Below are 15,272 nucleotides of genomic sequence, written 5' to 3' on the forward strand. Positions count from 1 at the left end.
TTTGTTGAAAGCTGTGTTGAATTATATATTTTTTTCAGGTAGGGATTTTGGTTGATTAAAGAGTATGTGAATTTCTCCTTGGGATTAATAAAGTATCTATCTATCTATCTATAGTATCTATCTACAGTATCCATCTATCTATCTATCAGTTATATAGTGCCTATCTATCTATCTATCTATCCCTGACCCATCACTTTGAGACAGAAGTCAGGAGTGAATCGAGCAGGTCTACTGCGCACAGATAGGAAGAGAAGTCGCTCTCTGGGTCTTAGAAGAGCTCAGTCCATACATACCACAGGCTCAGGTGGTATACATTTCCATACCTGGAAAGTTTCATAAAACTCTCACTGAAAATGCAAAAGGAGTGAATATTTAATGCTGAGGAACTTTCTAAATGCTAGAAGTCATCTACAAGAAGAATGCCTCCTGCACTCCACTGAACCAAACATACAATCAGCTGCATTTTAAAGCAAGTTAAATATATAAAGAAAAACTATAAAAAAATTGGTTCAGGACCTTAGCTTTGTCCTTATCCCTCTCTAGCACCTGGGCCCTGTGATTATACCCAGTCCATTCCAGACATAGACTGGGTAGGTTTGTTTTCTATTTTAGCATCCTTTCCTTCACTTGGCCAATTTAACAATGACCGTCCACCTTGCTGTGAAGCATCAGTGCTACCGCTGCACAACCATGCTGCCCATTCCCAAAGCCATTTAATTCAATTCAGGATTAAGGTGAAGCAAAGAAGGAAGTAACCTTGGATGGGGTGCCAGTCCGCTACTGGGTCCTCTCTTACATACACCCCCAATTAATGAATTAATTAAGTCACCCTGAAGATGTGCACCAGGAAAGCCACTCAGATAATAGAACATCAGAACCCTCTAGATGAGAACAGGCCATTCAGTCCAACAAAGCTCGCCAGTCCTATCCACTTATTTCTTCTAAAGTTGAGTTCTGAAAGTCCCTAAAGTCTTACTGTCTACCACACTACTTGGCCGCTTATTCCAAGTGACTATTGTTCTTGGTGTATAGAAAAACTTCCTCATGTTTGTGTAAAATTTCCCCTTCACAAGTTTCCAACTGTGTCCCCGTGTTCTTGATGAACTAATTTTAAAGTCACCGTCTCGATCCACTAGACTAAGCATTTTAAGCACTTCAGTCAGGTCTCCTCTTAATCTCCTTAAGGCTCAGCTCTTTTATTCTTCCCTCATAACTCATCTCCTGTAGCCCTGTAGTCATCCTAGTTGCTCTTCTCTGGACCTTTTCTTGTGCTTCTATGTCCTTTTTGTAGCCTGGAGACCAAAACTGCCACCAGTACACCAGATGAGGCCTCACCAGTGTGTTATAAAGCTTGAGCAGAACCTCCTGGGGCTTGGACATTCTCATGAACAAAGAGCAAGATTCATTTGCAATCTCAAACATTACCCAAGAATGAGGCCCACGGTTCTCATTCATTTGATTTATGAAGAGGATCATTCCCGTGAGCGAGGAGCACAACTCCACACATCAGGGTGCTATATAACCTGACATTCTTTTAACCTTCTTAATGGCTTCTGAACACTCCAGATGAGGCCTCGCCAGTGTGTTATAAAGCTTGAGCAGAACCTCCTGTGACTTGTACTCCACACATCAAGGCGCTATATAACCTGACATTCTGTTAGCCGTTGTTAATGGCTTCTGAACACTGTTGGGAAGTTGAAAGCTTAGAGTCCACTATTTACTCTTAAGTCCTTCTCATGAAGTGAACTTTTAATTTTCAGACCTCTCATTGTGTATTCAAACCTCACATTTTTACTCCTCCTTTCGGGTATATAAGTCTATATCTCATCCCCTGTAGCCCTGAATCAGCCTAGTTGCTCTTTTCTGGACTTTTTCTTGTGCTGTTATGTCCTTTTTGTAGTCTGGAGACCAAAACTGCCACCAGTACACCAGATGAGGCCTCACCAGTGTGTTATAAAGCTTGAGCAGAACCTCCTGGGGCTTGGACATTCTCATGAACAAAGAGCAAGATTCATTTGCAAACTCAAACATTACCCAAGAATGAGGCCCACGGTTCTCATTCATTTGATTTATGAAGAGGATCATTCCCGTGAGCGAGGAGCACAACTCCACACATCAGGGCGCTGTATAACCTGACATTCTGTTAACCTTCTTAATGGATTCTGAACAATATGTGGAGAGCATGCAAATTCCACGCAGGCAAACCTCAAAATTGAAAGCCAGGGCGGCAGCACTACGCACTCTTAGCTTGAAATAATGTTTTCACTCAAGGCACTAAATAATATAAAGGTTGCTTGTTCCTCTCTCCCTTTGAGATGGGTTTTCAAAGAGGATTAAAACAATATACATTTTCACCCCAGGATCAACCACATACTCACCATCTGTGGGTGGATGAATGTACCCGAAAATGCGCAGTCCATAGTTTTTCCACTTGGGGGCCACAGCCAGCTTCTTTACCACCGTTCGTGTCTGAAAAGTAAAGCAGAGAAAGAAGACGTGAGCAGCGGTGGCCGGAGGACAAGTACTGTTAGTACGGCGGGGCTGCAAGGGGCCTTCTTGTCATCTCGTTTCCCAAGCGGTCCTGTCAGCTGCTGAAGTCCTAAATAGCACAAATCGGTGGTGGCCTCCGATTCGGCAGCTCATCACGAAAGCCGGACCGCCAGGTTTGAACTCCACTGAGGCGTTGTACGGCATCATTAAAGTCAATCAGTCTAAGCATCCAACTGTCAGATTTGGGTTTAAAAAGTCATAATGAATTGAAGAAAACAGGCTGATTGATGCCAGGCTCGGACTCACTCTAGGGCAGTGCTGTATAATAAGCTTGAGCTTCGTGCTTCGGCTCCAAAATATCAAGCGACAGAAATAAAAACTGGAAATCAAACGCCCGTGCGGAAACTCACATGCTTCTCAAAATGTCTGCCGGTACAATGAATTTATTGCACCCGTAGCTGTTGGTTGCGAAAGGCCGACTTGACCACTAATCAATTAGGAATCCTGCCGCTGCATACTTATAACAAATGACAAGTTTTGTGATCGTGTCCCTCTCGCTGGATAAGCAGGTACACAGAGGTGACACTTTATTTTATATAGCAAATTTCTAAAGGAAGCCCCATCCTTTAACTTTGTAAGGTGCCATAATAAATGACTAACATACTTTTTCTTCATGGGCGGCACAGTAAGAACACCTGGGTTCGCTTTCTGAGTCCTTTTCCGAGTTTGGATGTTCTCCCCGTGTCTGGGTGGGTTTCCTCCCACAGTCCAAAGACACGCAGGTTAGATGCATTGGCGATCCTAAATTGTCCCTAGTGTCTGCTTGTTGTTTGGGTGTGCCCTGTGTTGGCTAGGATTGGCTTCAGCAGACCCCTGTGACCCTGTGTTAGGATATAGCGGGTTGGACACTGACTGACTTTTTCTTCATAGCTGTAGCAACAGTTGGTGACAACCCCGTGTTTTATGGTGGGCATGTTGGCTTACTCATCATATAATTTAAGCACCACAACGTGCTGAATTTGTACCTTAAACAATTCATTTTAAAGCAGTGGTTCCCAACCTTTTTTTGGCCATGCCCCACCTAGGCCTCACTAAAATCATGATGTCTCCCACTGTAACATACACCTTTTCAAAAAGTGAACTCCTACTCTAAGACATTGTTAAAAAAAAAATAATATAATATGAAGTAACATTAAAAATAAGGAGCGGTATGGTGGCGCAGTGGGTAGCGCTGCTACCTCGCAGTTAGGAGACCCGAGTTCACTTCCCGGGTCCTCCCTGTGCGGAGTTTGCATGTGTCTGGGTGGGTTTCCTCCCACAGTCCAAAGACATGCAGGTTAGGTGCATTGGCGATCCTAAATTGTCCCTAGTGTGGGCTTGGTGTGTGTGTGTGCCCTGCGGTGGGCTGGCGCCCTGCCTGGGGTTTGTTTCCTGCCTTGTGCCCTGTGTTAGCTGGGATTGGCTCCTGCAGACCCCCGTGACCCTGTAGTTAGGATATAGCGAGTGGGATAATGGATGGATGGATATGAAAATACAGCAAGTACAGTTTTGAAAACATATAATAATTGTCGTGATATTCATAAATATAAAATAACTTTAATGACAGCTTATTCAGTATTCTGTAATTTTATATTTTTTGTTATATTGCAAAATTTTATAATCATTGTTACAATTCATATTATTTTAATGGTAAAAATGATTTCTAAGTAGAAAAACCCAAGCCGGTTGTAAAATCATAAATTAAAGGGTTCTTCACCATCCCTTCTATGTTTACACTATATAAATATATAAATGTCTCTGTAAAAAATAAAAATCTATCATTTTTAACAGTGAATTTCTGTTTTTTTCATTTTATAAATTGTTTAACATACCTAAATTTGCGAATTGCCCCCCTAAAAAAATCAAATTGCCCCCCAGCGGGGCGTGCATCCCACATTGGGAATCACCATTTTAAAGTGAACGAATGAGCAATCTTTATTTAATATAGCGCCTTTCCACAGTAAGCAATCACATAACTGTAATTCTGTTCTCTGACTTGTCATTTACCGTATATACTCATTAATAAGTTCTCCCGTGTATAAGTCAGGACTTGATTTTATCATATAATTTATGGTATTTTATAATGTCGGTCATATAAGTCGAATGCGGAAAACTCACGCTATTGGTCCAAGAGATTACGATATGCTAACGCCCACCTGAGAGAGCAACCACGGCGTACACAGCCTTTCTTTTCTATGTAATGTGCCTACATGCCCGCCGTGTAATACCCAAACTACTTTCAAGCGACATTTGCACTGTTTAGTGTTTTTTGTATCCCTTATCTACGATGGAGCGTTCGATCAGAAGAAAATATGAAGCTGGTTTTAAATTAAAAGTCGTTGAAGTGGCGAAAGAAATTGGTAACTGCACTACTGTAACAAAATTCAATGTCTTAGAAACTGCTGCGAGGTTGGAGGAGGCAAGAAGATGTAAAAAGAAAAAAAATGTAGATGTTGTATGTTTGAACGGGCGTCGGGGTCTGATTTTATGATCGATTTTTTGGGTTTCCCGACTTATATGAGTATTTACAGTATTTATCATCTAGGAGTACAACGCTATCTGTGTAGGATTTCTTGTATGGTAAGAACATGGTAGATACACTCACTAAGCAAATTATTAGGACCACCCATCCAGCTGACTATTCATACAATTATCTAAAATCACGGGTGGGGAACAGCTGAAAGGCTTAGGTGGTGGTAACTCTCCGCCGAGACAGGAGATGGTGCTGCATGACAACAGTCTCTCTTCTCCTCGCCCCTGCAGAAAGACATGTTGTCACCATTCCATCTTTGGCGTCACTTCTTGGTTCTGTCTACATGGACTCGCGTCTTCTACCCAGAACGTCTGAAATGCAATGAGGAGCTGTCATCTTGGACAGTCTATATGAGACGAAAGTCAGGGTGACACACTTTGCAGTGTTTTTTGTTCTCAAACAATTTTCATCATAATTATACGGGTTTGGCCGCAAGGTGCCCCAAAACTTTCACTTTGTTCTGTCTGTTGTTACACCAATCAGCTTTAAATGCTTGAATGGATGGGTTGGCATCCTGACTGGGCCAGAGAGAGAGATGTCTTACCCAACCTGGAGGTCCATAAAGGATGGACTACATTAGTGGAGGTGCAACCCGGCCAGGATGGCTCTAGGCTCCTGTCCTAGTTGGGTGATCATATTAATGGATGGAAGGGGTGGGTCGGGACTTTTATTCCCCAGATGAAAAGATGGCAGTGTTATTCTGGTACCGTCCCAATTTGGACTCCCTGTAGTTGGGTAATTGGGTAACTCTGTTGGGGGGGGGTCCATCCTTGCCACCAGAGGGCACAGCCGAGAGAAAATCTACCTAATTTTGAGAGCTTCCACATGACCCAGGAGTACTTCAGATGACCACAACAGAGCATGGCAGAAGCAGGGACCCCCAATAGGGTTGCCTTACCAAGCCTTGGGGATATTTGGCATTATTAATGGCATTCGGACATAAAAATCACAGCAAAGCCTCTATTGGAGAATTCTAGTAAAAAAAAAATAAATAAATAAAAAATAGTGACCCCATGAGAAAATGGGAAGAAGAAGAAGAAGAAAAGGAAGAAGAAGAAGAAGAAAAAGAAGCAGAAGAAGAAGAAGAAGAAGAAAAAGGACAGTAAGGAACATCTCTTTATATATAAAATCCAACGTCTGTATGTCTGTCCGCTTTTCATGAGACAACTTAACGGATTTAGATCGGGTCTTTATCTATAATTTGCTTGAACATTCCGGCTGATTTTGCGACTTCTCTCATCGCACTATGTATCATCGTTCGCTTGCGGTATCAATTTATTAGCACGACTCCAAGGAAGACACAGCAGACTGATGGGCGATACCCTCCTCATTCAGGTGCCAGCCTCCATTTGAGTCGCTCTACCTCTCACCGCATGTTGGAGCGTACCTTACCTCCCACTTAGCTAGCGAATGACAGAACTACTTAACGGATTTAGATCAGGTTTTTACAGTATCTATAATTTGCTTGAACATTCCGGCTGATTTTGCGACACTTCTCTCATCGTTCGCTTGCGGTATCAATTTATTTGCTCAACTCCGAGGGAAATGCAGAGGACCGAGGGGAGGTGGGGCGGGACGATCCTCATTCAGGCGCCAGCTTCCATTTGAGTCGCTCTACCTCTCGCTGCGTGTTGGAGCGTACCTTACCTCCCACTTAGCTAGGGAACGAGAGAACTACTTAACGGATTTAGATCAAGTTTTTTTATTCAATAATTTGCTTGAACACTCTGGTTGATTTTGCAATTTGTCTCATCGAGGTAAGTTGTAGCACCGATTTATTCCCGTGAATCCGAGAGATGGGCTGCAGGCCGAGGGGAGTGGGAGGTGGGACCTCAGGAGCTGGGCAGGGCCTTCCACACTCACTCACCAGCCTCCGTTCAAGTCGCTCTACCTCTCGCCATGTGTTGGAGCGTATCCTGCATCTGCTTAGCTAGCTATAACTGTTTGTTCAGCAGACATTACCATCTGAAGATTGTTAAGGAGTAACGTTTGACGTTTTTGAGAGAGAGATGACAACTGCGTTGTTTTTAGAGGGTATCTGCTCATTGGCAGGTGCTTTTCTTCCCATGTGGGGGTCGATCTCAAGTCAAAGCTGAACATGATCAGATACGGTGCCAACGTTTGACGTCGGAGCGTACTGATCTTCCCCTTGGCCAGAGATACCTTGCCAACTTTTTTACTTTTGGCAAATAGATCACAGCTACATCCTCACCCCTAAGAGCAAAACCAAAAATATTACATGTTAAGAGGCCCTCGGATACGAAAGTCATCAATACAAATTCTTCTCAGTACAAATGATTACATTTTTTTTTACATGTTCTGTTTGCGGGTAAAGTCACAGGGGACAGCTAGTACACAATAAATCTGTCTAAATACAGGATTTTCCAAACCTGTTTAGTCAGAGTAGGATTGCAGGGCAGCTGGAGCCTATCCCAATAAGCATTGGGCTCAGGGCAGACACACTCCCTGGACAGGGTGCCAGTTCATCACACTGTGAACACACACACACACACACACACACACATTAGGGCCAAATGAACAACGGCAATGGCGATCCACCTAACCTGAAGGTCTTTGGACTCTGGGAGCAAACCGGATTTCTGTTAAAGTGACCACTGGGTGTTTGGTCACCTAACTGACCGAGGGCCTTCTTACATGATTACTCAAAACAATTTTGGCCACATAGCCAACTCTAAGGAGACTCCTGGAGGTTCCAAAGTTCTTCTCTTAGTGATTGGCAAAAATGGATATAATGAGGGTATTAGAAATAAACTTGTGTCTCGTCCATTACGGGAGATGGACGTCTGAAGCGGAGCTCCGTTGCAGCGGCTTTATTTTCTCTCTTTTTTCTTATTATCCTGAGGTATCCTTTATTTAGGAGTTTCTACTACAGTATATAAACATGAGTAACAAGAAAGGGAGTCAGAAAGAAACGGAAAAGAAACTTTTAGTTTAGACTGACATTAACCCCAAGTGCAAGGTATGGCCTTTCAGAGACTGACCTGGAACAGACAGGCGAAAGCACAAACTTCCCAGGTCCCCGCTCTGCTGTATCATCTCCAGTCGAGAGCGAAAATGGGAGTGAAGGTGCAAGTGGTGCAGGTCACGATAGCTCGCCGAGTCCACCAAGATCACTAGAAATGGCCTTGCAGTCCGTGCTTTCATCTACTCCTCGCGAGCCGGAGGCATCGGCTGTAACTGGGTTTGCCACTTCACTCACGGAGCACGAAAGCCGAAACGATTTGTCCAAAATGAAGGAAATGATCGCAACATTGGCCACGGCCATAAGTGAGTTCAAGAAAGACATTCAGAAAAATATGAAGAAAGCAATAAATGGCTTGCTCAAGACAAACGAGAAGCTGCGGCTGGAGATGCAAGAGCTGCGGCAGGATAATAAAGACTTGGGAAAATGTATATATATAATCGTTTTGATGCAAACTTTAAAAGTATGCTGGGAAAACTTGAGGAACACATTCAGGAAAATGTGTCTAAACTGAGAGAACTTGCCAATCAGCTGAAAGACGTTAAGCAGACAATCACGACTTGAATTGAAACAGCGGAACATTTTGCATATACCGCCGATGGAAAAGCTACAGCTGCAAATTCTGAATGCAAAAAACTCAGAGACAGACTTGCGGCTCTGGAAAATGGATGCAGAAGGAATAATATTAGAATCGAAGGTCTACTTGAGAATCGTGAAAGTCCAAACCCAGTGAAACTCGTAGTTGAGGACTTTAGATCAGATACCGAGACAGCGGCAGTTTATCGCATACGTGGATCAAATACCTCTAAACCTAGGACTCTAATTGTCCGCTTTGAGAGATTACAATTTAAGCTTAATGTAATGGTACTTCTCAGACACAAACAAGAGATTATAACTGAAAATAACCACATTCGTATTTTCCCAGATTTCTCACCCTCAACAGCTGCTAAACGTGCAGCTTTTTACAACATTAAACAGCGGTTACAGAAAGCTGATATCAGATCCGGCCTCTTGTATCCTGCCAAACTGAAAGTGGATATTCAAGACAAATATTACATCTTCTCCACCAAGGAGGAAGCAGAAAAGGAGTTAAGGAAGCTGATGCCAACACTTTTTTAAAATACGATAGTGAGTCGCATTCTGTCATGTCATGGCAAGAGGATATTACCTGCTGTCTGATCCGCTTGAAATGATACGGGTACCATAATTATACATCCTTTTCTCTTTTCAGACACTTTTTGTTTATGTAATAATTACACACGGAAGTATGGAAGAAATTAAAGTAGTTTTTTTTTTTTTTTTACTATTCTAAAGGAGGCCGTTTAACATCATACCCTTGGTTTGTAGTTATTATTGCATTAACGTTTACTATGCTTATCCAGGGCCACTTTTTAACACCATTCCCTGGGCTTACTGTCTTAATATTTCAAGGCTGTTGAAGATTTTATTTTATGCTTATAGTATTTAGACTTTATCGGCAATACAGGGGGGTCCAGATCTAATTATGCAATTATAAAAAGGCGAACACATCGCACTCGCTGTTTAAATGACAATCGTCTCCCCGCCATTTTGGAATGCAGGGCAGGTGCTGCCATCTATCGGCAACAAAATTTTTGTGAATTCTCTATGTAATAAACTAAATAAGTTATAGCGTAATGAAAATTGCATAATTAGATCTGGATCACCCTATAGATATCTCTACCTTTTAATCCTCAAACGCCGCTGCTAGGGGGCTTGCTTTGTTTTGGACGTGCTCTGTCTCTGGGTATGTCAGAAGACTGGGACTTTGTGAAGTGGGGTCCAGCCTCATGTGGGGAGGCAAAATGGGGGGGGGGATAAGGGGGGAGAAAGAGAGCAAGCTATTTCTAATATATTCTTTTAATCCTTATAATTATACCTACCAACATAACAATAGGCTGCATGGCAATAACTTGTTGGAAAATTGGAAATTAAGGTCAAAGCTGTCTCACTTCTAGTTAAGATTACAAAATGACATCAAAAATTCAGAATTAATGTCTCCATGATGGGACAGTTAACTTTGTGAGTTCGAATGTTAAAGGCCTGAATCACAAATTAAAGAGAAAGAAAGTATTCTCTCACCTAACAGGTCTAAACGCTAAAACAGTATAAAAAACAGTACAGGAGACCCGCTTACTAAGCAAGGATCAGTTCCTGCTGCAGAAAGACTGGACGGGCCAAATGTTCCATTCTAGTTTTACAAAGAAAACTAGAGGTGTGGGAATCCTTATACATAGAACAGTCTCATTTGTAGTATTAGATGTAGTATCTGATCCCGAAGGAAGATATGTGATTGTCATGGGCAATTTATTTAACTGTAAAGTAATTTTGATGAATGTTTATGCACCCAATGTCAATGATAGGGAATTCATGCAAAATGTATTTGCATCCATGCCCAATGTGAACACTCATAAAATTATAATGGCTGGGAACTTTAATTGTGTTTTAAATCCACTCTTAGATAGGACTCCTGTCACACGGGGGATGACATCTAACACTGCAAAGACAATTACACAGTTTTTAACTAACCACAACTTATCAGACCCCTGGAGGTTTCTAGACCCAAACTCAAGAACATATTCCTTCTACTCACCAGTGCATCATTGCTACTCAAGAGTTGATTATTTCTTTGTAGATAACAATTTCTTGCCTACGATAAAATCTTGCAAGTACGACGCTATTGTTATTTCCATGCCCCTCTGATCTGGGAGCTAAAATCATTATGCCCCACATACTAATCTAGCAGATGGCATCTTAACCGCTTCTATTAGCAGACGAGAACTGTACAGAATTTATATCAAAACATATCAGTTTCTTCCTAGAGATAAATACATCCTAAGAGGTGTCTGCAGGAATACTCTGGGAAACTCTAAAGGCCTTCTTAGGAGGACAGATTATTTCATATCTCTCCCACAGTAAAAACTTAGAAACCAAGAAAGTATCAGAGCTAAGAAGTGAAATTACAAGAATAGACGAAGAACATCCCAGGCGAGGCTCTTCATAGGAAAAGGCAGGCTCTGCATTCAGAATTCAACCTCTTGACAACTAAAGAAACTGAACAACTTATTTATAAATCAAGACATCATTACTATGAACTAATAACCTCTCAGCTCAACAAATCCACAAGCAAGAAGTTCACAATGCAATCCCAGCAATCACCAACACGAACAGAGATAAAATCATTGACCATAAAAATATAATGCACACATTTAGACTACTATAAATCCTTATATTCTACTGAGTTTTAAGAAGACAACATACAATCTAATGCATTTCTGGATACATTACAGATACCACAAATAGAGTCTCAGTGCAGAGGAATTGGATAAACCTCTGGCACTATCAGAATTACTAGATGCTATAAAGTCACTTCAGAGTGGGAAAGCAGCAGGCCCTGATGGCTACCCTATAGAATTTTATAAGAAATTCTCCACTCAGCTAGCCCCCCTCTTATTAGCAACATTTACAGAAGCCAGAGACAATCAAATTCTACCTCAAACGTTTCACCAAGCATTAATCACCGTCTTTCCTAAACAAAATAAGGACTTGTTACAATGAGCATCATACAGACCAATTTCACTTCTGAATAATGATGTTAAGATACCCTCTAAGGTCCTAGCTTGAAGGATGGAGAAAGTGCAGCCTTCGGTAATATCACAAGACCAAACTGGATTTATTAAAGGCCAACACTTAGCTTCCAATCTATGGAGGAATATTCCGGACAAAATTAAATAAATAAATAAATGCGTAAATAAATAAAAGTACTGTGAAATGTGAGCATAAATAAATAAATGTGTCATGAAATGAGAGCATAAATAAATAAATGTGTCACAAAATGTTTTTTGTTGCTTATTTATTTATTTCATTTTGTCCGTAACATTCCTGCAAACCGTCATGAAATACGACTTGAAATAAAACTGTCATTTTCACTCGTCAAAGTTGAGAGGGTGGGCTCTAACACGCCCTCTAGTTACTGATTGGTGAATCGATAGCACAAGAATTAATTAGAAAAATGCTTACTACTGCCGATGAAATGGATTCTGCTCAAGATATTACGTATTTCAGAGAGAGAATTGAAGATTTATCGGAAGAAATTACAATGTTGGCGGCCCTTTTAGACTCCGATATAGATGAAACTGTTTCTGAAATTATCGAAGAACAGGTGGAACGGACTCTGCTACACTCCAGTTCAGGTGACACAGTTCCCTGCTCTGGACGTCCAACCTTTGACATTCCAGCTGAGTCAATAGAACACCTTCTGTTATGCGGTTTAAAAGTACGACAGATTGCAGATCTATATGGTGTATCGGAGAAGACGATCACAAGGCAAATGAGCCAGTTTGGTATACGGTAAGCTGCAATGGCTGTATTAGTTTAGGTACTTTGACATGGAATGCCCAAAGCAGCTCCAACTAATATTTTGAACTGAGTATTTGACCCATGTTTTACGAGTATAAAGTCAGGTGCAGATTCGCAGCTACTTTTTCAAACAACTCTACAGCTCTGATCAGTGGCAAAGTTATTCAGTTCAAAATATTAATTTTCCTCTATGCTGGAAAAAATATTGCTCAATTTCGAGGTCTCAGACAGCATTTCTGCAATATATAAAAATATTTTACAGTCCCTCCCTGTCAAAGATCCAAGAGGACAATGGGAAGAAGATCTCTCACTCAACATATCAGAAAAGGAGTGGAAGGTAGCAATGCAGAGAATTCATTCAAGCTCCATATGCGCAAAGCATACCATTATTCAACTCAAAATTATATATCGAGCACATCTGTCTCACTTAAAACAGTCCAACATGTCTCCAGGGCGAGAGCCAACTTGTGAACGTTGCACTCGAGCTCCAGCCTCACTGGGTCACATGTTCTGGGCCTGCACTAAATTAACAACATTCTGGACCAAAATCTTTAAATGCCTTTCAGACAGCCTTGGTGTCACAATCCCTCCTAACCCACTAACAGCTGTGTTTGGTGGGTTCACAGGGGGGCAAAGCAAGCAAACTGTGATTGACTTCACTACACTATTGCACGCAGACATATTTTGCTAAACTGGAAGAATCCTAACCCTCCCCTTTCAAGTCAGTGGGTAACTGATGTTTTAAATTATTTAAATTTGGAAAAAATCAGATTCTCACTTTAAAGGATCTGTGCAGAACTTTTTCAAAACCTGGCAGGATCTAATCAATAAAATTTTAGAATAAGCTCTTAAAGCTTAGTGCTGCCTCACTAGCATTTACTTGAAAATGCATTCGAGTTATCCCTAACCCTAACCCCACTTCATCAAAGAGGACAGTCCGCTGATATCCCCTTATAGCACATGTGCCCAACGGGATGGGCAAAGAGCAGGAGGAGGGCGTAGAAATGCCATCTCTGAGCCTTTCTGGTACTTACGTGGGGGTAAAGCGGGAAGTGCAGGTTCTTTCTCAACTGGGAAACGGCGGATCCACACCAGTCCTCAAACACGTGGAGATTAGCCTGGCCTTTGTACTGAAAAGAAAAGACAAGACGAGACAAGACATGGAGTGAGAAAGTGATGCGCACACGGCCATGTGAATTACTTAGTCAGTCTTTACTTCACAAAGCGCCTTCATGTTCAAAGTCTTGCATTCCGTTCCTCGGCATCTTTTCATCGAGCCAAGCACTTGTTTATTATGAGCTGAACGTTTCTATTTAAAACTACCGGCAAAGTGAAAGTGGCACAAAGGTCAGCCTGGTCTATCAGAGTCTCTCTTTTTCTTTGCTTGCTCCACTCAGAAGAAGATTCCAGAAGACTTTCTCAGTGGCGTTAATTAAAACAGACGTCCAGTCAAACCAAACATCAAAAGAACAGAAATTACACATCTACTGTACAACACTCAGCCATGACACACAAGAAAAAGAGAAAAACCCCAAACTCTAGCAGGGCAGCAATCTATAGTGGTGCCACCTCACCCTTACTGCTTGTCTCCTCATTTAACTGTGTTTAGGGATCCCAAAGTGACGGTGGGAACTGCACCTTTATGGTGGGACAGGAACTGAGAAATGGCCAAAGGGGGAAAGAAGTCCTGAGCTGGGGGGTTTCAAATCAAGACAGAGACACTTGTTCTATCAAAAGAAAGATGATCATCAAGGCTATGTTTATGGCTGGGCAAAATATCCAATTTTCAGTTTGATTTGATGTCCAATGATTGTCAATATCATGATGTTCGGCACTTATAAAAGGCACATGTCATGCATGTTTTTCTGAGGGTCACCTACCGGGCTAAGCACTACCACTCTGGGACACCAGGGGGCGTGAACACTAACTCTATTATCATGTCTCTCTTATTACCCACAGTGCCCACTGACCACACCCCTTCAGGTCTGGGAGCTATAAAAGTGAGTGTCCTCATCCCTCAATGCTTCCCGGGTCCTCCCTGCGTGAAGTTTTCATGTTCTCCCCGTGTCTGCGTGGGTTTCCTCCCACAGTCCAAAGACATGCAGGTTATGTGCATTGGCAATCCTAAATTGTCCCTAGTGTGTTGTGTGTGTGTGTGTATGCCTTGTGGTGGGCTGGCGCACTGCCCGGGATTTGTTCCTGTCTTGCGCCCTGTGTTGGCTGGGATTGGCTCCAGCAGACCCACGTGACCCTGTAGTTAGGATATAGCGGGTGGGATAATGAGTGGCTGACTGTCTGCTCACTACACTGGTTACCTGTGTCATTCAGGATTGACTTTAAAATTCTGCTTATGGTTTATAAAGCCTTAAATAATCTCGCTCCATCTTATATATCAGAATGTCTGACACGTTATATTCCAAATAGTAACCTTAGATCCTCAAATGAGTGTCTCCTTAGAATTCCAAGAACAAAACTTAAAAGAAGTGGTGAGGCGGCCTTCTGCTGTTATGCACCTAAAATCTGGAATAGCCTGCCAATGGGAATTCGCCAGGCTGATACAGTAGAGCACTTTAAAAACACTGCTGAAAACACATTACTTTAACATGGCCTTCTCATAACTTCACTTTAACTTAATCCTAATACTCTGTATGTTCAATTCATCATAATAACTATTCATGGTGGCTCTAAAATCTGTACTGACCCCTACTCTCTCTTCTGTTTCTTTTTCCGGTTTCTTTGTGGTGGTAGCCACCTACTCAAAGCATCATGATGCTCCAACAATGATGGATGGATTAAAAGGCAGAACTCTACGTGACCATCATCATCATCAAGTCCTTCCGTGAGAACCCT

General features: G+C 41.9%; 1 protein-coding gene across 1 annotated transcript in view; it reads right to left on the reverse strand.

Annotated features, from left to right (window-relative positions):
• b4galnt4a (beta-1,4-N-acetyl-galactosaminyl transferase 4a) overlaps positions 1-15,272 on the reverse strand; it is a 443,680-nt gene that overhangs the window by 326,402 nt on the left and 102,006 nt on the right. The window contains exons 4-5 of the mRNA XM_039738621.1: positions 13,457-13,552; positions 2,379-2,469 (exon numbers count right to left, since the gene is read on the reverse strand). Coding sequence (XP_039594555.1) covers positions 2,379-2,469; positions 13,457-13,552 — 187 coding nt within the window. The remainder of the gene's footprint in view (positions 1-2,378; positions 2,470-13,456; positions 13,553-15,272) is intronic.

Source organism: Polypterus senegalus, chromosome 1 (genome assembly GCF_016835505.1).
Source record: "Polypterus senegalus isolate Bchr_013 chromosome 1, ASM1683550v1, whole genome shotgun sequence".
Lineage (NCBI taxonomy): Eukaryota > Metazoa > Chordata > Cladistia > Polypteriformes > Polypteridae > Polypterus > Polypterus senegalus.